This window comes from Nesoenas mayeri (assembly GCF_963082525.1).
Source record: "Nesoenas mayeri genome assembly, chromosome: 5".
Taxonomy (NCBI): domain Eukaryota; kingdom Metazoa; phylum Chordata; class Aves; order Columbiformes; family Columbidae; genus Nesoenas; species Nesoenas mayeri.
In genome coordinates, this window is record NC_137548.1 from 35,974,919 (window position 1) to 36,002,241 (window position 27,323).

The 27,323-nt window shown below is 35.5% G+C and overlaps 1 protein-coding gene across 6 annotated transcripts in view; it reads left to right on the forward strand.

Moving 5' to 3' along the window:
- Window positions 1-27,323, forward strand: part of GPHN (gephyrin) — a gene marked incomplete at both ends in the record, with an annotated part of 292,255 nt that overhangs the window by 214,699 nt on the left and 50,233 nt on the right. For 4 of the 6 annotated variants that reach the window (XM_080346043.1, XM_080346040.1, XM_080346042.1 and 1 more), the window contains one exon: window positions 23,140-23,182. In XM_080346043.1, coding sequence (XP_080202169.1) covers window positions 23,140-23,182 — 43 coding nt within the window. Of the gene's footprint in view, window positions 1-20,734; window positions 20,798-23,139; window positions 23,183-27,323 lie in introns of all 6 variants that reach the window. The other 2 variants (XM_080346039.1, XM_080346041.1) reach the window with 1 other exon arrangement.

The window sequence follows — 27,323 nt, forward strand, 5'->3', positions numbered from 1 at the left end:
GATTGGTCTGTCCTCTCATTCCCATCTTTTTGTTTCTCTTTCTCCCTTTGCATTTTCTTTCTTTTCTAGCTGGGGTTTCATTTTAATGCCCGTGAGAAACCTGACCTAATTGACAGGGTTTGTTTAAAAGAATATCCTACTACATTTTAATGTGTGCTAATCAAGCTTCTTGGCTTTACAGCAACTAAAAAAAAATCTCTATCCAAAATTGAAGTTGCATATCAAAAAGTTTTCTGAATATTAAACTTAACAACTAATAAAATAGATATCCTTAATTTAGAGAATAAAAATGTCATCTGTCAGTGACTGATAGCCTTATGTGAACTGAAAACTATGACTCATATAAGGTAACCCAAAAGCATACAGGTTCACATGTACCTCTGCCTTTGCCTTTGATCTTTTTGGGTCCCTATTTTATCTCACAAAATAGATTAATATTTGGTTGAATGCCAGCTATGCAAATTTCGCTGCTTGTTTTTTTAGCAGACTAATACAAAAAAAATCTGCAGCATATTTCTTATATATTAAGTTTATTCTTTAATGACAAAATAAAGTGAAAAGAGTTAGGATCTAGTATATGATTCATGACACCAGTATAAAGTTGCCAGTTTTTCACAGCAATATTTAATAAAGCACATCAAATCCAATATAACAATACAGGCAATAGTACCTCCTGTTTAGTAATTTACCTCATAAATTAAGATAAGCTTTTCAGTAGTTCTGTAGAAGTGAGTTTAAGTCACATAGTTCAATGTATAATGAAAATTAGGAAAAAGGGGCAGTTTTAAGCCTGGTAGATGTTAAAGGTAGTAACCATTTATCCCTGTGCACATCCATCCAGTGAAGATTCTCGGAATAGTTTCTTTAGATTCATGTCCTGTTTGTGTTTGACATACACTATGACTGTTGTCATTCTCAGCACTATCATTCTAATGCATAATCCACTATGGTTACATAGTGCAAGATAATTTTGGTAACGATAATGATTTGATAATTTTTACCGATTTTGGATGCTTTTGCATATCCAAATATGTATCTGACATAAAGTTGATATCTACTCATTGTGAAATTGAAGTCCTTGAGTTTATAATCTTTTGCAGGTCAAAATACAAGGAAATTGAGCTGCTAATATATTGCAGCTTTCTGTAAAATAAATTTTAATAGAGGACTGTATCTTTTCACTGGTAAATCTTTAAGAATCAGGTTTGAGGGGAATAAACTGTGTGATATTTTAAATTTGGTGGCAACTCAAATTTATTACTCGTAATCAAGAAAAAGAAAGTTCCTTTATTTTACACTCTTTACTCTTAAGTTAATGATTTAGTACTAGTGAATAAATGTAAAGCCAGAAAAAAAAAATGCCATGAAAATCTGTACTACAAAACAGGTCTCACACACCACTCCACAGAATGTCACACGGGGAAAGGTTTCAAATTAAAAAAACTGTGACCACATTGGCCAGGACACATTAGTTGTCATGAAATTGTCCTGTTCCTCCACGCCACTCTGATTCATGCTGTAATAATGGATGTTTTAGATAAGGCAACATTTTAAAAGACAGTATACAAATGACTGATCAGAGAATAGTCCTTCTTAAATAGTGGACAACTGGAAAGAAGATAATGAGGGATCTGTCAGTAATTCATCTTTAAAATAATTTTCATCACTTCCATATTACCTTTGGAAAGCAGTTTAGATGTAAGTTGTTAATATCCTACAGTGTGGCAAATGTATTGAGTGGTGTGGGAGGGGGAGCATATAGTATCCAATGGCCAGCCTCAGAAGTTAAAATGAAATGCTGCTGCACAATTGTGTATGCTATTAAGGTGGAACCTTTGTTTCAGAATGAATTGCAAAGACGCGCTTTCTAGATTAAATTCAAAGGTCATTGGAAATATGTAGGAAACATTGGAAACATGCATGAAAGTTTGAGTTAATTAAGCAGTTTGAGTTATTTGAGCAGTTTTTGTTTTAAAACACTACTTTTAATATCAGCAATAACGCATAACCATTTAGAAAAAAAACAGTAATCCTGACCTTAGATTTGTTCTTCCGTTTCTTCTTGAGACTTTCGTTCATCTTCCTTGTAACTATTCCAGTTCTTTTCATGGCTTAATAATTTGATCCATCCCAGAGACCTGTGTTTGAAGCTGAACTTAAAAATTGCTTAGAAAAATTTGTCAGTCTCCTATCACTTGGACATGGTAGCATTCCTCTGCTGTTCAAATTAGTGTAGCAAAAATGTGCATTAGCTACTGAGATGATCAACAGTGAAAGAGCTGACTAGTTTACATTTTAGAACTCATAATACCTGCTAAAACTGATACCTTCCTGAAAGTGTGAAATTCAGCTGAAATAGAACAATACTGCTTCACTCTGTGTTTTGAAGATATTTTTTTTATCATTGTGCAAGCTCAGAATTTTAAATGTAAATTCAAATTCTGCAGAAAAATATTATGGAAAGCCCATCAGAAAAAAAAAAAAATCTGCATACGGAAGTTCTACATACAGTTCGCAAGTAATACGCCAAAAAAATTTTGTGTGGCTTTTGACCAGCATAGTTCCAAATCAAAGATTCTGGTTTTGTTCAAGAAAAATGTACTCTGAATTCATAGCAGAGGCCGAATGATCTCCATAGATTATGTTTAATGAAACTGGGACTATCATTGTTCATATGGATCTGTATCTCAGATGCAGTGTTCTGTTTTACTTTAAGTACCTGCCTTCTTTGATCATGATGAAGGATTACATTTATGGGGCTTCTATTCTTTGTCTTAATATTCCATTATTAAAGATCTGAGTCAAGCCAGTAAGACCCTCAGACTAACAACAAATTACTCTTGCAGGCTTTCAACCAGATTCTCAGTTGGTGTAAATAGGCACAGCTCTTTTAAAACTGTTCTCACAGTGGGGAATTTCTGTGATTGACAATGCGGCCCTTTACATTGAATGTTCCTGGGGGAGAAGAGCCCAACAGCTCAGATGTTAACATGTTAACTTCACCTAACGTAATATGTAGGGGTTGTCAGGTAACATACAAAACAAGGAGAGCTGCCCCCTTTCTCAAACTGGAAGAAACAATCACTGGAGTTCACGTATGACAACAAATTGTAAGCAGAGCAGGTGACAGACTGCAGAATCATCAGAGGAGCTTGGAAAAGTATAGACATTTAATTTTAATAACACAGAAGCAATAAACTTAGAAAAAGCTGAAATCAGGCAGATGCTCAAAAATGGAGACTAGTTAGTAATAAAGCAATGACATAGAAATGATCAAGAAATTATAAGTGTGCAGTAGAGATTAAACAGCCTCCTTGTGTGATCCTATTGAAAATAAAGCAAACGGCAACCACTATGTTGTATGAGCACAATCCTTTCGTCAAGAACACTAGATCATCTTGAGACTGGAACACTTGAGTATACCTGTGATTGCATTATGAGAAAATGACATAGGTAAATTGAGAACCTATACATGTATGAATAAGAAAAAAAAATAATTCGAAGTGAGTGAGATTAAAAGTTTAAGGAAAATTGTGTATGCGTTTGAGCATAAGGAGAAATCTTATTGAAGAGAATTATCATTTGCCTCTGTAATACTGGAACTATGAAAAAGAAAATGCAAACTGGTTTAAAGTGATTAAAAACTAATAGGAATGACTGAAGTTAAGTGGCAAGTTTAGCCTAGATATTAATAAAAATATGGATAGTTAGATCACAGGATAATTTGACAAGGAAGGTAGTAGCATTCTACTTAAAGCAGTTGTCTAGCAGAAGATGAAAGAAGTACCCAAGTGCCTAGCATACCCCTTGTAAGATACTGCGAGGAGCAGAAAAGATGAGCCAAGTTCTTCCAAACTTTGCAGTGTACAATTCCAAACCTCCTTATCATTGTTGTTTGTGTTTATCTAGTTGCTATTACTTAAAAGACTACTACTGTGATGTTTCTTGCTGTTACTGCATCACTTGGATCCTCCCCTGCAAAACTGAAGCTAATGTTTTTTCTTTTTCCATGCTGTTGCAAGACAAACCATGGGAACAATGGTTGAACGTTATTTATGAGAGTCGTGATTAGAGGCTCATCCAAAAGTCTTAGGTGAATAACAGAACCCCTGTTCTAAGCAAAAGCACATCTGATCTTTCTTAGAAAGCTTTCAACGTAATGTTTCTAAAAACAGGTTTTGCTCTGTCAGAAGGGCTTCTTTTTTCTTTCTCCTTTTTCCTTTTATTTTTTTTTTTTACAAAAAAAAAAGACATTTTAAGAATAATACTTGATTTCTTAAAACTGCATTTTCTAGTCTTTCTATTTTTCTGAAGGAATTTTCTGTTTGCAAATCATCTCACTCTAAGAAAACATCAAGAAAAGAAATTGCTGAGTGTGCGTGTATATCGTTAAGATGTTGTGAAGTGATTCAGATTTCCTTAGAAATGTTATCTAGAAGAGCAAATGAAATTCACAATGCCAGAAAGGAACAAAAACATTTTCAGAATATTAAAAACTTTTCAGTGAAGAAAGAAAAATTGTATAGGAACATGGACGTCAAACTCATTTTCACCAAGGGCCACATCAGCCTCACGGTTGCCTTCAAAAGACCAAATGTAACGACTCCATTTCTACAGTCCTAAAATTACATACCTCTAGTATAGAAGTATGTAACGGAGACATAAATGAACACAGAAAAATGTGACTGTGGAGTTTTCCTGGAAGTGATATTTTCTATTTCAATCAAGAATTATGAAATACATGTTTGAGATCAAAGAATATTAACGAGAATTTTTTAGGAGTACCATGTTCTCTGCCTAGTCCATCATAATGCTTAAGTCAGCGAACAGTCACTAATAATTTATGTGGAAATTCTTGCTGGGTTAGTCTTTACCACGAGTGTATCCAAACTACTGCACAGACACTAATTTTGTTGAAGTCTAAGGAGGTTTAGCTGAGGCTTCTGATAACTCCTTTTTCCACCCCTAAAAAAACCCAAAACAAACAAACAAACAAAAAACATTATTAGAACCATGTCTTTTAAAATTTTATTTATTAGGCTGCTTTTACTCTTTCTTCATAGTCAGTTGTCATCAGATCACTATTAATCTAATGCAATTAAGGGAAGAAAAAAAAATGGGAAAAAATCAACCAAACAAACAACAAAACCCCAGAGCTCTTTGTAATTGAAACACTAAATGCTTTCAACCAAATAAAGGATTTTCAGATTTGTTACAGTGAGTTACATCTGAGTGTTAAATAGTATAGAAAAGTGGGTATCTTGTATAAACAAGCTGTTTATTAAGCAGTCAGTAGAACTCCAGTGTTACCAGTTAACTTGTGTTTGTGCTGAAAGCTTTTGTCAGGAGACGTGTCCCTCGAAAATCACATCACTTTACGTTGCTTAGGGATACAGTCTGCAGATTGCTACTGACCTATACCTGGCTGTTAGTTATTTAACTTCACAAGTCATTCTGCATTTGGGGGCATTGAGATTGAAGGAAAACCTCCATTGTCAAAATGCTGGTTCTGAGCATCTGAAAAGATGAAGATATACAGGGAAGGACAGGGCCTCCAATGGGTTTTCACATTGTACTCTTTGCAGACTTAGAATAAAACAGTTTTAAATGAGATTGGTAAAGCTTCATCCTAGAATACCTTATTGTCCTAAGGACAGTGCTGTTAGTTATTTAGAGGAGAAAGGATTGATAGTTGTCTTCAGATTCATCATTAATTTTTATTATTAAAGACAATACTTTTTTCTTTCAAGAAGCTTCCACCTTAAAAGGCATAAAATTTGAGTTTCTGAAATAGCTGGTTGAGGAAACTTAATGAACCCCCTGCTGCTATCTCAGTGCTGGAACCACCTATACAGAAAACCTTCTGAGACCCTTACTGTGCCACCATTTCTTTTTTAACAATGTTTTCTTTTCCCCACTGCACAACCAGGCTCGGCTCCCTTCGTGCTCATCCACCTATAGTGTTTCTGAGGTATACTTTGCACGTGTTCTCTCACACAGTCGACCTGCTCGCCCATCACACGTTTTTGGTTTTATTTACGTTTTTCTTTTTTGCATTGCACTGTGCACAAGTGGGGAAAAATCAGCTGGGGGGGGCAGATTTTGCATGATCAATCTGCAACCATGTTCAGCGTGGTTTTAAAATCACTACTAGTCTGGGATCACCGTGATGTGTAGTCTAGCTAGGCAACTACTACATAACATATGACCACAAATTCTATAATAAAAGCATCCTTTATTATCTCTTACATTAAATTGCAAATAATAAACTTAGAGATGTCCAGGCTGCAAAATACTTCACTGGTTAATCTGACCCATTTTCAGACAGTGAGCATGGAAATACTCTATAAAGACGGCCATCATGTTATGATTACTAATTACCTGTCTAGATATAGGTGGGTTTATGATATCTGAAGTTCATTCATTATTAATTCCCAAAGCTCTGGTTTGGGTCAGTATCTGCCAAAAAGCATATCTTTTTGTAAATACTTCCATATCAGCTTCATGATAGCCTTCTCTAATAAGGTATAGAACCATCTTAGCAAGAATTGAAAAGAATGATATGTTCAATTGTAATTAGGATAGGAAAAAAATAAATAAGATAACCTAAAATTCACAACATCCTGGGATAAAAACTGAATTTATAAAATACTGTCAAATTAATGCCATGACCCACTGTGTAAAGATTAATGGAAGAGTATCAGGAAGATAGACTTGAGGTTTTCTGCACTACTGAATCAGTCTTGAGCATGTGTAGTTATTTATTCTGTATTTTAAAAGAATCCCTTGAAGGTGACAAGATCTCACAAAAAGGTGACAGCTCGCTCTATCTCACGCTGTGGACCAAGTTCTAGACCTGATGTGAATGTTCTGTCAATGTCTGTCGTACAAAATGCAAACATAAGGAGTTCACCTACTCAGTCACTTTGCCCCTACGCAGGAGGATCTGTGTGTAAGCAATGCCTTGCTGATGTGTGTCTGATTTGCTCTCAGAAGTGTCAGCTTCTTAAGCAGTCATTCCTAGCACTTCCTTATCCTTAGTAACAGAAAGGGTTTTTTTTAGTTTCAGTGTATGAACAGGCAAAAGATCTCATTAAAAAGTTTTTAAGAAGAAAAATGCTTACCAGTTTTTCTGGCATAGATAAATAATTGCTTTCTGGCTCCACCAGGAAACAAGTTGTTTTAAAGATAATCAAGCATGTGTTCTTAAAAGCACCAGATATGTATTGTGCAATTTGTTGTGCCTTGTTACTTATAAAAGCCTCACTGTTTTTTTCATTATTATCATCAAAACACCAATATGGAAAAAATAAGTAATACTATACTCACACGTATACAAAGATACTTTTTTCTAAGCTAATGCAAGAGGAAGAAATTAAGTTTAGTGCATACAGATGCAAGATGAACACCATCCTCACTCCACCAGCTATTCTTCTGAATGACCTGTATGAAATTAAAAAAAAGCACTGGATCATCAGATGGTTCAGCCTGATGACACTTCATTTCCAAAGAATCCAATTGTGATTGTTCACATCAGCAAAAATGGTGAACATACTCTTACGGATTATGAAGTAAACAAACCATTTTCAGGGAAATTGGAATCTTCTTGCTTTGCCTGCAACTTCAGCCGTTTGTCCCTTTCATGTTCTGGACGGATTGCTGACTTTAAAAGAAACACAAACCAAGGTGTTGTGACTGGTGACTGGTCAACACGTATGGGCCTCCTGCTTGATCAGACTCCCAAAACTATTCTGCCTTCTCAGAAGCAAATAGGCTGTAGTACCAATTAGTGTCCTGGAATAGTTAGATTCTACCACAGCTGAAGGAGAAAACTGGAGTATTAAGTGTATGAAAATTCAATTGAACAGTGTCTGTAAAGGATAGCTTTGCAATTTGTAGTAAAGAGTCTGGTAGCTGAAGTATCAAGGTGGCACTGAGAGTCTATACAAGCAATTCATCCTTTATACTCTGTCCAGAAGGAAGATCTTCATATCTAAAATGCCAATAACCTGTCTGCCTGGTGAACCAGTGAACAAGGCTGCTTCTTGTGTCTACACTTATTTCTGTGGTTCTTATTCCAAGAAAATATTTGTCTAAGTTGATTCTTAAGAACCAGGCTCAGAACTTCTTAATTTTATATGTCCAAGTCAGCACCAAATAGCTTTGGACCTTCAGAGGACACCAGGAACGCATAGACAAGAGAAATGGAATCAGTGCTGTGGGAATTCAGCTGAATGTGCCTTCTGAAAAAAGGTACAAGAAAATACAAAAGAAAAGATCTTTTTAAACAATTTTTGGAGTCTGTGTTTCAGAAATACACATTGTAGATTCATCAGAAGAAATTTCCTTGCAATTTTAATTGTTGAGAAAAGCTCTGTAATTGGATTAATTGGCACTCCTAGAACTAAGATTACCAAAAAGGAAAGTGACTGTTCTAGAGGATTTTTTTTTTCTGTTGTTACATAGAAGGTCTTTGAAGAAATAAAAAATCTTCCAGCTGAAGAAGAACTGTGAAGAACTCGAGGTATAATTTGCTGCCTGATTTTTTTCGTAGAAAACGTCCTCGTAGAGGCTGTTTTGCATCTCAGAGTCCAATAATTATGAAAAGCTGCTTTTCACCTGTTGCTTTTTATTGTCACCAGTTGCTCTGGTGAAACTGTGGATGTGGTCAGCTGATGCCTATTTGAGAGGAATGAGAGGAAGTTTTTAAAAACCTCTACTTACCTTTAGTTACAGAAAGCTTTTCATAGCATGTTGAACTCCAGGAACTGTAGGGTAGTAGTACTATATACCTACTTAGCCCCAGTCAACACCTTAACAATTCCACTTGTCTAGAACGTGGTGCTCTCTTTGGTTCCATTCAGTTAAATTAAAGTGGGTTTCTTCAAAAAGTGATTCCCTTTTGGTAAGAGAAGTTTTAATGCTCTAAAATTGTATCATGATAAAATATAAATTCATATTCTCTTTGAATTTCACAATATGCAATAAAGTTTTTCCCCCTCCATGGAAACCAGTTAGCTTTGTGCCTGTAATTTTGTAAACATTAGCAGGACTACTCAAATGATTTTTCGAAGAGTAGACATATCAATTAGGAATGATGCTGACAGTTGTGCAGTATAGTATGTATGTAATATATCTATAATTTACCTAATATCCACTTGTCACAAAACATAGTAATTTTTTCTTAATAGCAGTAGTTCAGTTAAAAAAAAATTGTTTCAGATTGGCTTCATTTACATTTTTAGAAGTACTCTGCCTACAGCTTATATCTTAAAAATACCATGCAAAATGTAAAACTAATAGATTGACCAACCAAGGTCCACAGTCTCTTAATGTATAAAATTACACTTAGGTAGTATTACGCAATGGCCCTATTTTTAATCCTCATTCTTATCTCAGACTTTTTATTACCAGCATCAATCTCTCTCTCTCTTTCTCTGCCCCTCCTCCAGCTTCTGCATGTGCTGTGTGTTTGGCTAAAAGCGTAATGAAGGAAACACTGATCTGCTTGTTGAAAGTCCAGTAGAAGCTTTATGTCTACTGCAGTGCTATCCCCTGCTTCCTAAAAAAAAGACTTGTTAAAAAGGGAGACACTCCGGCCTGTAGCTTTTCATGCTTTATCTTGCCATGTTAAGTGGTTAGAACATGATGCCTTGTGTTGTGAAAGCTCTGCAAAGTTTTATGTCATTTTCCTGTCCCATGAAGTACATTATTTCCATAAAAATAGTTTTGGGATATGTGTTGACCACATACTGATCGATGGAGTTTGATTGTATACTTAGCATTATTAATAAAACAACAGAGGCTTGCTTTGCCTTACTTGATAATACAAGAGCAGAGGGAGCAGTACAGGGAATGAAGTATCAGCAGTATTCAGAGAACAAGAGGAAATCCATTTCCTGCAACAGGTAGTTGACCTCAGAAGTCTGTTTAGAGGCTACAGGAAGACTTCTAAGTGCTCTAGGTTAAACTAGTCTATATAGTATACATTACTCAATGTTGTAAATAACTGAAGGTAGTTCTTCAGTACTAAAGCTGGGTAAGAGACTGTTTCTCCTACTTAGGCTAGTTTGAATAGAAGGCAGTGCTGAAAGACTAAGAACTCCTATGCTGACTTTCAGGTGTTTCCCAGAAGCATGGAACCTTGAATTCAATTTTAGGTACAGGCTGTTAAGTTCACTGTTGATGTCTGCTGTAAATCTGCACTACACAGGACAACTGGTTTGAGGGTGGGTAGAACAACTTATATGTTAAGGGCAGAGGGGAACTACTTTTGGCAGTCGAATTCAAGAGCATCCTCAATGTGTGCACAGTAAACCCAGCATTTTGAATTTGCTGCCTACCTGCAAATTCTGCACCCAGGACTCTCAGAAGGCTTTTCTGGCTCCAAGAAGGTATTCCACCTTTCTCATGCTGCCTTAAGAATAGCAGGCTCTTATACTTTGCTATTCTTTTTTGAAATTAGGTTTCTTGCTCTTCTTTATAAAATAGTTCTCTCTAGATTTCTAACCACTGGGCCAATTCATGCAATTTTCGAGTTAGGTTATTCCGATATTATAACGTAAAACTTTTCAGAAGCAGTTTGCCAGATTAAAAAAACGAGAGGAATCAATTTAACCATGATAATTGACTTTGCAATTGTCATAACTGAACAGGTCTTCTATCAATTCTTAGGCACCCTAGAATGCTTTAATGTCACTATTGTTTTTATAATTACAGAAATATTTTAATATAAAGGAAAAAACCTAAGTGAATATCCATATGCAGTGTCTGAAACTTGAATTGCATATTGTTAAAGGTCTGTTTGGAAGATCGTCAGAATAACAGCAAGGAAAGTATGACATAATTCTAAGAAATATAAATAGATGTGAAATATCATAGACTTTCAGGTATCATGAGTTAATTATATGGCTTCGTTATTGGTTGGATTATTAGGTTGGTTTTGTATTCAGTGTTTATGCCCTTCACTTGTACATTTTTGAAAACATGTTACGCACAAACTTGATTGGAGTGGCACTAAGTTTTTGTTTTGTTATATCAATTAACTTCCTCTTTTGCAATATATCACATAAAAAGAGAAAGCATGAACAAAATAGGTCACATATAGTGATTTCTGGAACATAATTTCCTTTTTCCTTGCTTTTTCTTTTCTCAACTTTTCAGTCTGTATATCAGCTGGAGATTTTTTTGTATTTTTCAATATAGAGAGTTTCATTCAACCCTTAAAATCACAGTGTGATGGAATTCAAGCAAAAAAGTGTTTGGGGAGATGGAAGACTGTGATCAAGAAGAGTGGACCTGTGCCTTTATTTTCTCTATCATAATATCTTTCTCGTGCCATAAACAAAGATTTCTCTTAGACAATTGAAGCTATTTCTTGGATGGGGAGACAAAATGAAGTAAATGTAAGCAGTTCCTCTCCATTCTCTTCTCTGCTTTCAAGCAGAAGTCCAGCAGATAGAGAATTTGGTTCATGACATTTGACTTAAATACACTGATCCACTGAAGAAAAATTGCTACATTAAATTGAGATTGCCTGTCTCATTGCCTTATGAACCTTATATACCTTGTAGAGATGCTCCTTGAAATTTTAAATGTTTTTCCAAGCTAGCCCTGTTCAATAGAGGGAACACTGAGGTTCTCATACTGTTAATGGACATGGCTTTAAGTAGCTTGCCAGGTATGTCCCTCAGCTTGAAAACAGAAAAATATCTTGATAAAAAAGCCCACATATATCTGTGGTATCTACAGTTCATAAATAAATAAACACAGCAGAGCCAATAAGGATCCACTAATCATTTGAATTTTGTCCAATTATATTGGTACAATCTAGTCCTGGATTTCTGTGTCATTTTTTTGCAATTGATAATAGAACAATGAGGTTTTAAGTAAAATTAGAGTTTGCAGGTATTTGTATTTCTCTTCCACACATGAACAAGAGGTCAAAGCTTTCTGTGTGGCAACTGCCATTTAAATAATTGCAATTTTTCTATTGCATTTTGCTTTAGTAGTAGTAATACCTTACCCTAGGCTTAAGGAAAATGAATGGATTAAAATTCTAACTTTTAGAGAAATGTGGTTTCCTGAGTGTACCTTAAAATGCAAAAAATCATGAAAAGCCAGTGATCTAGTTTCCTTATTTGTAGAAAATAGCTTTACTAGTTCTGTCTTCATTCTCATTATTTGGATTAGTAGCTGCACAAAATATCTTCTGTAGCATTCTCTCTGCCATACCAGAGCAGGGAACTGTTCTTGCTACCAAGTAGTAGATGTCATATCAAGAAAGGAATTCATGACAGCTCATAAGTGAAAGTATGGCAAAACTTCAAGTCACATCAGGAAAGAAAGTACATTATTGCAATAATCTGATCAAAGTATACATTAATAACTTTGGTGAAATTATATTTACAATAACATTTATTTTAAGAAATGTTTATTTAAGAAACGTTGCTGTAATTGTGCTTTAAATACAATTAATCTTCATTTACCCACTGCTGAATCTCAAATTAGATCCATTATTAGTTCATACATTCAAAATAATAGCAAAAATTTACTTAAACCTGCAGCTTCCCTGTGCGTGGTACTTACCTTGTGACTGTGACATAAAATGATCCCTTCATATCAATGTTTTGCATTTACTCTGTTCTCTGCTAGTAAGTTCAGTTCAAGCACCAAATTCATTTACAAAGAACTGTTTAACATTCAAGAGTGTGGTAAAAACTGGGATTCTGAATGGCATCTCATTTCATGTAATGGATTTTAGCTTAAACCTTATCTATTCAATTTATCAAAATTGTAATACTTTTTGTTTATTTTTATTTTGGTAAAATGCTTCCTAGATCTGCATTTATCAGAGAAGGAATAAATAAAATTCAAAGTGTCTATTTTCCAGTTCCTGTTATATACATTCCTATATTCTAAAAGTCAAGTAATTTAGAAATAACTTCTTTCCCATATGGAACTTAAATATTCTTTGCTCTTTTTTTTTTCAAGACAATGTAAGTCTTTATGTTTTAAATGCCCATCTCTGAATTTTTCCCTCTTCTTCCACAATATAGGAAGACATTTTACCCTCTTGTCCCTGCTCAATACCCATCCATTTGCCCTGAATTCCCTCAGATTTCCATCTGTTCCTCTCAGGATAGCTGGGCAGAGATGTGCAATCCTTTATGAAACAAGATAGATCAAGTCAGAGAGCTATTAATGTCATTTTGCTTTTTGTTATAGTTTAGACTCACGTATGTAATCTACATTTGCATTTTTCAAAGTCAGTCTTGTCATTATTTCTCTGTAATTACAACTACTTAAGCAAAGTGGTTTTTTCAGTTTTCTTGTACTGAACCATACCTTTGAATGTATGACATCAAAACTGTCTTGATTAGGTATAACGGTGAGATTTTTTTCCTAAACAACTACTGTTTTCTTTTTAAATCCAGTAGCAAGCGTCTCACCAGCATACAATGTTAATTTGTTTGTGTTTTACTACTTAAATCGGTTTGTTTGACAGGCCAAACATTAGTTTGTATTCTATTACACTAGGAATAACACTCAGTCCAACTGCTCCCTAGGTTCAGCTTCCAAAGCAATCTAACTATTCAGAGTCAGCTTCAGTAATAGAATCTATTACACTAGTCTAGAGTCTGACATAATAATAAATCAAAGTAGGTCACAGCTCCTGTTAAATTGCTGTAATAGCTTTTGGAGTAATCACCGATGCAAAATGCCATTCATGTGATCTAATTTACATATATCTCTAGTGGACAGTGTCTGTTTTAACACATGGAAGTCAAATTAGATATGCTGTAGATATACAGTGTCAGTACCAGTAACATACAGCTCACATGTCAGTGGGTTCCTGTCAATGCTCCCTGTGTTATCTTCTTGTTTTTCTAGTGTTTCAAATGCAGTTTTGTGACATGGAAGCAACTTTTTTGCTAAGCATAATTACCATATAGTTTTTCGTTTGAGAGCTGGAGGGGAGAAAGAATGTCCTTATTCACAGTATTTTCCATATCCCTTTCCCTTCTATGAATTTCCAAGACTCAGTACTTCTAGAAGCCCAGCCAAATTAATATTCTCTTTCTCAGGCGCATAACTGCTGTGGGCAGGCTTGTTGGTACCCTTGCACTGGACCTAGCAATACAGACTGCCAAATTCAAGACAACACTAAAGGAATCTTATTCTTTTGAGGCTCAAAACAGAATCCTAAATGCAAATCCTAAATGCAAATCCTGTTCCTGCATTTGATCACTTCAAAATAGTTTCCAACTTGGGTTTGACAGTACAGTTCTCAGTGCAGCATTTGCTCGATTCCAGCCTCTCCATAGCTTATGAACCCCCTGAAATCATCACGTTATTCATCCATGATGAATCTGATTTCACTTTAAGGATTCTCTTCAGAGGAATGTAGTCTCAGTTTCCATCTCAACTCGCAGGCAGAAACCTGGCTCTTCATGCAGGAAGTTCACTATACTGGTATTTACTGCTCAGATGGATTCATGCACTGAAGCTTTATTTTCCTTACAGTTGTTGCTGTCTAGTTTGAATCTTAATTTAAACCAAGTCCAAGGTTTTGGCTGCATGTTGTGTACATCAGTGACTATAATATACACCATATATACAATTATTGTTACCTGTATTTACTAGTTTTTGCTCTTGTTCTTGAAGCCCTTCAGTTTTGATGCTCCTAGCTCAAATAAAAACGTTAAGCTTAACCAAAATCAACTACTTTGGAGTTAAACCGTTGCAGAAATTCTGATCAGACATTGAGAAATGCATGTTTTGTTCCTGCTTATAGAGCTAAAAAAGCAGTCAAACTATTCACTTTAAACTTACAATAACTATAAAAATGTCCAACCAAAATTGCTGACAGACACCAATGGAAAAAGCTGAAATTTAACTTCAAAGATGCTTTAAAAACAAAGGAATTGGGTGATGGCCTTTTTATTTACTCTTTTGGCCTGAACATTCACTGGTCAGTTGATCAATGGCTTTTGAAGCTTATCAGTATTTTGGTTTTGTTCTTACTGTTTTCATGTGCCCATATTCTTTTAACATAGAAAGGTAAGGAGTGTTATCTGTTTAGTGAGCTTCCAGGAAGATAGATTGTAAGCATGAAATATGGGTTATAGGCTTTGTTAGCAAGTGCAGGTTTGATTCAGAATGCTTTGAAGGTCAATGGAGAGATGCTTTTTTACTCTCACAGACCTTGGATCAAAGAGATGCAGGCCTGTAGGCCTCAGAGGAGGTAGGAACAAAACCAGCAGAAGCTAAAAGTTCCCAATAGGCCTCTGTCTCTTCCCCACTGACATTTAAGCAGATGTTGACACTGACTAGGTACTAAGGAAGCAGAGTTGTGTTTCCCATTTGTGGCAGATGGGGCAAATGGTGACTACAGCAATCCTGCTTTCAGTCCAGGAGGCATAGCTGTCTGCTGGAAGAGAAAACATGGGAAAGCCCTGAATAGATACTAAGGAAGACTATGTTGCATTTTCTGTCTCCGTATTAATGTAAACTTTAATGTTTCATGCTGGAAAAACTTATACCATCTTCAGGGATACTCATTTTCTGTGTGCCCTTCTTGAGACACCTACTGAGTGATGTTCACATTTGCTGAGCATTCCAAAAGCAGCTGAGGGGCTTTGGATTCTACAGTCCAGCTGTAGGCACGTCAAATTAAATTTAGTCTAAATGTCTCTGGGTCTCAGTTTCCCATTTGCAAGATCAAGTCATCACTCTGCTTCACAAAGGTTGTGTAAAAACAAATTCTTTTGTGTGTATTAGGATATTTTATATTGCAGAACTGAGCACAACAGAGAAATCTATAAAGAACTAAATAATTCCCCATTCAGAAGAGAATTTGGGTAATGTTTAGTAACTAAAACATGAAACTAGTTTTTGAACAGGGCGATTAAAATGGAATAGACTTTTCTTATGCAGAAGACATGCTGATAATAATTATGATGAAATCATAATGCCTACATGTCAAACGAAAAATAAGAGTTACACATATAACATCAATCTGATATGTCTTAAATGTTGTGTTTCACTTAAACTTGCAAATTTCGCTTGACTATGTTTGAATGAAGAATTTATTTTATGATTCTGATTTTGAGGGTCACACCATTCAAGAAAAATAGCTTCAATTATTTTGCAGTAATGTGGAAATTTCATTGTTTTAATGGTCCATTGAAATTGGCTGTTGCTAAGTCAAGAAACAGAAATGTGAAAATAGTTGAAGTTTCATTTAAAACCAAAATACTTTGGAAAAAAAAAAAAAAAGAAAGAAACTTTTTAAAATGTCAACCTCATTAGTGTGTGTCAAGGGTTAGAGAGTAATTTATGGTGTGCCTGAGGACAAGAATTTCTATACATCACCTATGTATTTTTAGTCCGTCTGATTGACAGTAGCTTAAAAAGCTGGTTGAACTGGAATGGACAAGGAATTTAAAAAGTGTTGGTGGTCAGCTATAACTCAGACATCTAGCACATACTTCTAAGGCTAAGTGATTCATCAATCAAATTGCCAGGGTGTGGGATCGTATGAGAAGAGGCAAACAAATCCTGTTTCTGTGGCAAACAAGAATAACAGGAATCTCTTGTATCTCTTTGGCAAGAAAATGTATTCTCTCTACCTTTATTTACAGTATCTACTTCTCAAACTGGAAAATATTTCCCGAGCATTTGGAGATAGTTTAAGATTTTCTTTAAAACAAAAAAAAATCTTGTTCACAGCTCATAGTGCAAGTGGTAGAACTTTTGATTTTCGAAAGGGCAGTGTCTAGAGATTTCTTGTGCCTTACAAACCCCACTTCAATTTTGTTAGCACAGGTTAAAAATATCTGTTGGATGTTGTACACAAATTATTTGGCAATAATTTTTGTCTTGATTTTATATGGGCTTTGGCTTACATAAGATGCCTGTTCTCTCCATATTTACGTATTATAATTAATACTGCTTCTCTGAACAAAACCAGTATGATCTTGAATAAGTATTCAACAGCCTCTAACAGAAATCACAAAAGCGTGCTGTCTTTCCAGTGTAATTCATGCAGCATATCTGTAATCTGCCCCATATTCTTAAGAATACAAAATCCAGCTCCTTTTTTTAAATTTTACAAATGTAAACATTTCATTAAAATTCCCGTGAAGAAATAAAAACCACTTCTATTCTCTTTGCCTCTTTTTACTCTCAACTATCAAGCCTATGCTGCCAGTTTGTTGTAGCAAGTTTGCTTTCCTATGAGCTTTTTGACCAGTACTGTACTACTTTACCTCCTTTTTTGCTGTATGTATCTTCCTGCTTTCTCATTCAGTGAGGTGTTCAGATTGCAATTTTAGTTGATGTGTAAGATTTTGTTGGAAGCTTCTTCTAGTAATAAACATAATGATTTTGTGTCTCCAGGACAAAGTCAGTTTTCGTTGAGAGACAATGACTGATCAGCATCTTATCCCAGGAAACTGCCCTTTGCCTTTTCATTTAGTTCCAAATATTGGATAGTATCTTTTTTTGTACTGCTCCTGTAAAATGAACCAATTCAGCCCTCATGTTTCTGCAGTGTATTCATCAATTCACGTCCACTGTCCTGTTTGAACAGTAGTTAGGATGAATCATGATCTGACCATAAAATTCCATGTTCATACTCCACTGGGAAACAATTATCAAAATTAAATATATCTTTATGTAATGTATAGCTGTCTAGGAAAAACCTCAGAAAAGAGGACTCAATAATATAAGGATGAAGACATAAAGGCATATTCAAGATTTGAAGATGGATTTTGTTCAGTGTCCAGTCTACAAAGCGTAACAATTAATCAGTGGTAAAAATCTGCTCCTAAAATGATATTGACTTCAAATAATTTTTGCTTATTTCTTCCCACAGACTCCAAATGCTTAAGTGCTGTTTGAATAGGAATGCATTCCTGAAATAGGAATATTGCATCTTGTAATGGGATTATTTAATCTTCAAATACTTTGTTAACAAAGTTTTCTGAAGTATACACTTTTCCTGTGAATTTTTTTAAATGACATCATTTTTATGTCCCATATTAATTCAAGCAAAGCAACTCTTTCTATTCTTCATATTAAATTTAGAACTTTTTTTTCATTAAACAATGTGTTTCCTTGTATTTTTCAAATTAGCCCCTAGTTTAACCTTACGTGTATTGCTTAGAATAACAGGCCAAAATCAATTCCTTTTATAGTGGTATTACACTAGTTTGAGACATGGTTATTAATGCTTTAGTTTTATTTTATTTAGTTAGTTACAGATACTGATTATGGTACATTGCACTCTTGGGGAAGAGAGTATCTAGGCGAGAAACATAGTGCAAACCTCTAGAGTTACAGATTGGATCATGTGTGATTTGAAAATTGTTTAAAGCAGGCAACTATTTGAGAGACATTGAAAAGGCATGTGCTCAGAGTATATGGTACAGAACTCAGATCACGTGATTACCCATGTAGAAGGTAATGAACATAAATGAGATTAAGACAATTTGAACAGAGAATTTAGCCATGGCAGTATACATTAAAGCTTGAGTGGCACCAAGATATTTCTTGCCACTGAAATGCTTTGCAGTATAAAATGATAAGAAATATTTACATGAGTTATTAGAGGGCTTTGTTGTAGGGTTAGATGCTGTGTAAGGTACACATCTATCTCTTAAGTAAAACACATGTAGAAAAAGCAGCAGCAGCACACTTTCCCACATCACACAGAATAAATTTTCTTCATAAAACTGCTGAAGTTTACAGGAGAGCTTATATGAGTTACACGCTTTCTCACTGACAGTAAGTTGTGGTAGGTGCAATAGCTCATAAACAGCCCGCCTGGTGTTTATGGGAGAGTTAGGGGAATAGAGTTCGGAAACTGTTACCGGCTGCTGTGCTTCACATACCCCGCTTCCTTCATTACCGCTTGGCAAACTCATTCCTTTTGCTGTATGTTAGTCCTCCGTGTCCGTATGGATGTTTGGGTTTCTGCTGGTGGTTCCACATTGTGCATGCTTTCCTAAAAGTGGAGCGATGTGCTTTCCTGTAAATGATACCGATTACGGGTTAGCCTCCTACAGCCTCTGTGTTCCTGAGAAACAGGCTCTTTCTGTTGATGGTTACTCATGTTTTGGTGTAATTGTTCTGAATTGTTCTTCATGCTGTAAAATTGAGTGGAAATGTACTCCCATAAGAGTTAGCTTTTCATACTGGGCTGGAAACTCTTCATCTTTGTGTAGCAATTTGTTTTATTATAACCAACGGCTTTTAATTGTACCTCCCATAATGAAGAGCTGACTTAATACTCTGTGCTAATCTTGTTATGACTTTAAAAAGGTAAGTAATTTCTCTAACCATTCCTAACAGTCATGGTAAAGTGTTAAAGGATTTTTCAATTTTTCTTTTTTTCTTTATTTTTCACATTAATTTTTCACTTGTAGCATGAACTTTTCTTTGTGTCTTTTTCTATTTTTTGTGTAAAAAAAAAAAATTTGTGGACTGATTTTTATTTGCAGCAAAACATATCATGTAGATTTAAATCAGTTTAGTGCAGTCATTGATTTCATTTTTCAGACAAATCATGATTGATTGATAGAAATTGTCAGAAGTACTCTTTATTTTACCATTCCCTTAATTTATTTTTGAGTACTTTATTTCCCATTGTATTTACTACTTCAGCCTATGGAAGAAAGCTTACTCTGCATTCCAGCATGATGAAATTATATTTTAAAGAACATAAAATCCAGTTTGCTTGAGAACAGAGTAATGTGAATCGAATGCTTTGGGTTTGGTTACATTCTGCCTGAACTATGCAAGGGAATGGTACTGGCTGGTAGCCCACTGTGTCTTCTGCCAAGGAACATCATGAGCCAAGAGGCAGTAGAATGGACAAACAATAAATCTATACTTTCCCTGTGAGAGACAGCCATAGGTTGTTATTTCTGTAACTACCTGTGAATAAGAATTATAGTAAATAATACTATTAATCACTCACCCAGTCACTCATGGTACTACATGCAATGTAATATGGATTCTTGACTTAGCAGTAGCTGTGAAAAGAATACGAATTTTCTGTAAATGTCACAAATAACCAAGTAGTAAAACATACAAATAATGAATATGATAAAAGGTATTTAAAGAACACAACCCCATTCATGCAAAGCTCCATTGCTGCTGAAACTGTATGTGTTAGAAAGCCGGTGGGTTTTATTCAAAATGGTATTTTACTGCAGTTTTGTTTTAAAATAACATTTAGGATATCAATGTGCAATTCATATTAAGCAATCAGAAGTATTATGTAATAACTAATTTTTATGTCAGTTATGTTAAAACATGGTTTGTATTCTGCAGCTGTGAGCATAGCTTGGGAAACGATCAAGTCTAGCTGATCAAGCCTTTTATTTTATTATCATGGATTCCTCTTCCACAGCTGCTTTTAAAATTTGTGGGAAGCAAATTATTTCTCATACTGCATATGTTGCCCATCAGGTGAGTGATAACATGGAAACTGTAGGCTGGGTGTAAGAAAGCAAAAAGTAAATTTCAAGTCCTCTGTGTGCACAGAATTAAAAAAATGGCCTGTACGAAGCTGCGTGTGAAGCCAGCTGTCTTTTGTTACCATTGTCATTTGGACTCTGTAAGAGCAAAACTTTGTCAGCACGTTTTTTATATTAGAAGATTTGATCTGCAAATCTCAGCTGCTCTGTTCATTATAAATCTCTTGTTTTTGTCCATACACTAGCTCCACTATAGGTTGGAAGGGCTTAAAGATGAACTGAGGAGGAATAGAGGCTACAACTCGAGAGTAACTATTACTGCTCAAAGGAGCTGTTTTCCATTCGCAAACATTGCTTTGCGCTATGGGTTTGGGCTCCTTCTGTTCCTCCACTTTGTTGAAGACTCTCTCTTGACTTCCATTTTACTTCTTTAGCACTGTCTTTGTCTGCTAACATTTTTCCTCCTTCTCTAGTAGCTTTTATCTGTGTCCTTTGGATCACATATTTTACTTAGTTTATTTTAGTAGATTGTTTCGAATGTTTGTGTTTTGTATTTTTTGGTTTTTTTGCCTTTTTCTTTAGGACTATGTTACCTCACTGAGTTTCATTCCGCAGTTTGCTGAATCGCTTGATTATGTTGCAGCAGGCCCATTCCTCGTTTTCTCTTTTCATATGGTTTTCAGTGAGAAATAAGAGAGCCTCTTCCATTTTAACCAGTAGTCTTACACACATAGGCCCATGTCTCCTTTTGCACACACCATCTTCTGGCTTGCCACGTCCCATCCTGCTTCTCTCAGTCTGTGCCACTCTCTCTTTTGTGCTTTCTTTCCTACCATTATACCACCTTTTTGGCCCAGAATTGTCCTTTGGTAAATTATAGATAAATATTTACTTCTTCCAAAGAGACTTCACCTCATGCCTTTGAAATCTGGTAAAACAACTCTGGGCCAAATTTGGGCATAATTAATATTTGTTTGCAGTTTTCTTTTACGGTATTTTTGGTGGGAAGGAGGGAGGGTTTGGGGGGTTTCTGGGTTTTTTTTTTTGTTTGGTTTGTTTTTTTGTTTTGTTTTGTTTTAAACAACAGTTTTTTTCAGGGAAGGACACCATAACCCACTCTAAGTTGCAACATTACTTTCCATAAGTTATTCCATTACAATAAGTAAATTGTGTTGCGCTGTAGAATCTAATTTTTATATGTGAATACACATTTGGGGCAAGCTGCTGTGGAACAGAAGAAAGAGGTTTAGAACTTGGGCACAGTTGGTTTCAGCCTTAAATGGTTGTTCCTTTCTGAAGACGGCCTTTTGGGAGTTGAGAGTGTACCATTCTTCATCAATTATTAGATCACACATATTCACTTTTTAGGCAATTTTTCTGTAACTGCAAATCGAAACTGTAGTCTGAAAGATAATCTGGATTCACTCCGTTGCTTTTTCAGCAGAGACAAATGTTCTGCATGGAAATGACACCCTCAGTGTTACCTGTGCTATTCCACTTCTTTCACCATGTGTACACAGTTTTACTTTATTAGTCCTCTCACTGAAATTTAGCAATATATTTGTGAATGAAGTAAAAAAGAGATTCCATTCTCTCTCAGAGGTTTGTCTTCCTGTGAAGTTCACATTAGCTGGGGTTTTGTACACACAGAAAGCTTTTTATTCAAGTGCTACCAGTTCAGCCAGCTGACCTGCCAGAAGATAGATTGCTGTTCAAATAGCTCATCTAAAAGCTTGCAACTTCCGTGTTATTGTACAATGTTCTGTCTTTCCAAACCTCAGAAGAATTACCAAGAGCTGATACTTCAATACAGATAAAGTTTAAACTGTGTTGTGTTTACAGGACTGATACTCTTCAGAAACAATTCTTTTTTAAACCTGCGTGGTAAACAGATGAAACCCTAAATATCCAGTGTTACTAGAATATTAGACCAACATGAATCATCCAGTTTCCCTGGAGTCAGGCTAATGTATCTGGAATAGCACAGCGGCAGCTAAGCAGCAAGGAAGAGGATTTGTTGAGAAACCAGTTGTCATTCTCACCCAGAATTGCACTGTAAAATATATACTGTTCAAACAGAAACAACTGAGGAAATTTATCTGGCCCTAGCTAGCAGCTGTTGATACAATTGTGGGTCGCTTATACAATTGCAAAGAAATCTTATTAAATATTTTCAGAATCAACACAATCTAAATTGACTATTTTAAATTCTTTCTGTAACACCTGAAAATGTCAATAATAGAATTTTAAAGCAGGTCATGATAATATTTTATGTCTAATCATAAAACAGGACCTAGGTTCAGAGTTACTGTGATCACAGTTGTACAAGAAAATGTGGATTTTCATTTTTTTTTTAACTGGAGCTTAACGTGTAATTTTAACCACTTTGTTCCTTGATTTTACTCTGATACTGTCCTTAGTCCATCTTGCTTCTTATGGTAGAGTGTGGAATCAAATTGCTTGTATCAGATTCCGACCATCAGCTACCACTTTTCTGCTTAATGTACTTCTCTCATGTAGAGTTATGTAAGAACTTTGCTGAAAATATGTATAGCCTCTGTCTTAGATCCCAGGAGCTTGCCCATTATATCTCTGTATTTTGCATTCTTGTCAACTTCTGTAGCTCATACTCTTTGTGCTCTCTCTGCAGGTCCAGTCTAGGTGCAGCAGCAAGGAGAATATCCTCAGAGCAAGTAAGTACGGAAATTTCATAACTCTGTTGAGAAACTAAGAGTGCTCAGAAGACAGCATATGATAATCAAATGAGAAGGATACGCTTGGGACATAAGTGGTTTGGCAGAAGAAATTTAACAAGACAATGAAATTCAGTCTGGAGACAAAATAGAAATGTAAATACCCCATAGTGTTCATGTGTTAATGGGTAGTTGCCTTTTAAATTTTTATTCAAAGTTGTTTTTTTAATGACATGGCGGTCTGTGTTGTTTGTGGTGATGTTTTGTTGCAATTGATCATGTGTGTGCAACTTTTATAGGGAAAAAGAATCAACAGTCAAAGGCAATGAAAATGGAAATTCTCAAATTGAATACATATGATTTTTATTTTCATACCAGAATATGAAATTTAATGTTGGGTTGCATAAAACCAAACCAAAAAAAATGCAAAGGTTAAGAATTCGGGTTTGATCCAAATGGCCGGTTCTATAATTTGCATGATTTCTTTCCTTTGTTTTATGGGAACCTTTCCTAGTCTAAAATTTGATTCACCAAATGTGTAGATATATATATATATATATGTATAACAACAGGAATAGGAAGTTGTTTTGGTGATAAGAGAGAAGACTGTCAGGAACTTTCTGCCTTATGCAGCCAATTGACTCTGTTGCTTCAAAGCTAGAGGATTATTTTGTCATGCAAAATGCTGCTTACTGTAAGTAGTTATTTTCAGAGCCATCTGACATTTGAAATCAGTGAAAGACAACTTGGGAAGATCTGGGGAGTTGTTTAATGTCATTTACTTGTAATTTAGAAGTACTACTTAGTAATGTGAGAATTTAAAAAATCGTTATTTGTTTGTATCCAGGTCTGTTTGAGTGTATCATACCTCTAAAAAAAGAGGTGGCATTTGTTTGTAGGAATAGGGAAAGAGAAGGGTTAGTAGTTACATGTGCATCTTTCTTCCTTTCTTCGTTAAGGTTATTCACGCCAGTGTTAAACTCAGAGGGGCTCTGGGTTTGAGTATGTATTTTCTTGGCTTCTCTTACAGCAATAATGGGTGTTACTTTTGGTGTTGGAAGAAAGTTGTCAGAGATTAGGGGATTTTACCTGGTTTCAAAAAAAACTGTTGAACAACACATTTCTCAGCAGATTTTAACAGAACCCTTGACGTAAGCAAATGATGTATATTAGACACAGCGTTCTGCATCTGAAGCTGCTACTCTGGGCACCGTTCAAAGACTCTGAATTCATTCATGTTTTAAGGGTTAGAGAGGTGAAATGCTAGCGTCTGAAGTAGCTAACAATGAGGTTTAGGTAGCAGTAGAAGAAAAACATAAAAGCACCTCCCTGCCTGTAGCATAAAGGTTGTTTACTGCTACACAGTTCCACCAGTGTTCACTGCCCTGACATATTTTTTCCTAGCACCTTCCTTCAATTTTCCCAACTTTTAAGAAAATATTTCCTTAATTTATGGAGTCAGGAAAAAGTTTTTAACATAAATTGTATGGAATCTACTGGATCTGCAGGGATTACAGTACTGCTAAGCAGGTTTTATTTTTCTATGCAGAGAAAAGTATGAGAAGTTTCGTGGTGTCTCACAAATGCTTTCCTTTCCTTTTCCTCATTTTTTTGAGTTTGCTAACAAAATACAGGCATAGTAATTTAAAATGCAAGCTTGCTAGGGATATCTCTATTGTTAAATCTAGGAATGCAGTTTTTTCAGTAGTTACATTTTTATCCTCCAATAGTTTAATTTGGATCATTTGTCCTGAGTTTGCCTATGCTAAAGTCATGTTTAAGAGTGTGAAAAGTCTTAATATAGTTAAAATATATCTCAGCAGCTGGTTCCCACTTCCTCAGTGTGCCAGCTGCTATGTAAAGGAAAGGAATTAAGTCAGTTAGAAATTATTTGTGCTGGTCAAATTCACAGCACCTGCTTTTATCATCATGTTATCTTCTAAATATGTACAAAGGGATTGTTCAAATAATTTCTTCCAGAATCTTTCTTGGGACTGGAATTAGGTGGACAGTTTTATTTGTCTCTGTTTCTTACTCTTGAAGATAGTTACGGTGTTAATGGAATTAAAAAAAAAGAACAATCTCCCACATAGAGAGACAAGCATGTGTCAGTGCTAGAAAGAAGTTTTATATATACATATCGATTAAGCAACCTTCTCTTCTGAAGGAAAAACTTAGACTGTGTGATTGTTTTACTATTTTTGTAGTTACTTATTATTAGGTTGGTGCAAAAGTAATTGCAGTTTTTGCATTGTTGAAATTTGCCATTTCATATTGGAATACATTCTGAAATAAATGTGGCTATGTTATACATAATTTTAATGCACTTTTCACACTTTATGTTTTTTTGCTACTGACTCATTACTTGCTGATTATTTTATATTTATTTTAGAGTATGGAAATTATGTTAGACCAAAAGCAAATTCAAGCAATTTTCTTATTTGAGTTCAAAAAGGGTCGTAAAGCAGCGGAGACAACTTGCAATGTCAACAACCCATTTGCCCAGGAACTGCTAATGAACATACAGTGCAGTGGTGGTTCAAGAAGTTGCACAAAGGAGACGAGGGCCTTGAAGGTGAGGCCATCAGAATTTGACAACAACCAATTGAGAGCAACTGTCGAAGCTAATCCTCTTACAACTACACGAGAAGTTAACAAAAAACTCGATGTTGACCGTTCTACAGTCATTCAGCATTTGAAGTAAATTGGAAAGGTGAGAAAGCTCGATAAGTGGGTGCCTCGGGAGCTGACCAAAAGTCAAAGATATCATCATTTGGAAGTGTTGTCTTCTTTTATTCTGTGCAACAGTGAACTGTTGCTTGATCAGATTGTGACATGTGGCAACAAGTGGATTCTATATGACAACTGGTGACAACCAGTTCAGTGATTGGACCAAGAACAACCTCCAAAGCACTTCCCAAAGCCAAACTTGGACCAAAAAAGGTCATGGTCACTGTTTAGTGGTCTGCTGCTGCTCTGCTGCACTACAGCTTTCTGAATCCTAGTGAAAACCATTACATGTGAGAAGAATGCTCAGCAAATCGATGAGATGCACTGAAAACTGCAACGCCTGCAGCCGGCATTGGTCAACAGAAAGGGCCTGATTCTACTCCACGATCACACCCAACTGCACGTCGCACAGCCGACACTTCGAAAGTTGATTGAATTGGGCTAGAAAGGTTTGCCTCATCCACCATATTCACCTGATCTCTCTCTCTCTGACTGCCACTTCTTCAAGCATCTCAACAACTCTTTTGCAGAGTAAATGCTTCCACAAGCAGCAGGATGCAGAAAGTGCTTTCAAATAGTTCATCAAATCCCAAAGCATGCATTTTTATGCTACAAGAATAAAAAAAACTTATTTCTCATTGGGAAAAATGTGTTGATTGTAGTGGTTTCTGTTTTGATTAATAAAAATGTGTTTGAACCTAGTTCTAATGATCTACAATTCATGGTCCAAAACCGCAGTTACTTTTGCATCAACCTAATAGAAGACTACACTTAAAGTGATAATCTCTTTTTTTTCCAGAATGTGAAGGCATGTGCACCAGCAAAGGGCATATTCAGCTAGCTACTGCAAAGCAAAATCAAGTTATTAAAAAATAGTTTTTTATTATTTGTTAATGCTATCTTATAATTTATGTTGCTGTAGGAATATCATTACATATTACATGTAGAATTTCATCCACTTTGGCTCTCGTAAAAACCTTCTTGTTCTAGGCAAATCCATTCAAGATATTTCTACAAATGTCATTTTCTTGATCTTTTGATTTATATCTGTTAGTCTTATTTATGTATTCCTGCAATAGTTCCCTCTCTTTACTTGATTATCTTCACTTTCAAAATCCTTCATAGCTTGTTGTCCCCTTGTTTACTCTCTCAGTAAGTATCAAGAAATCAAACATGCTGCTGGCTTCATTTTCAACCAACTTTTGTCATATTTTCTCCCAACCTGTCCTTCATACGTGGGAAAAGTAAGGTTGCGTTAATCTATCCTACTACCTTCACTCCAATTATACATTTAAATGTGATTTTCCTGTGGTGACCACAAAATCTTGACAATGAGTAGGATGCCCACAATCTGGAAATCCCATCTGCTGTCGTGACTGTCCAGTGATTACATTGTGCTTCCCTCTACCCT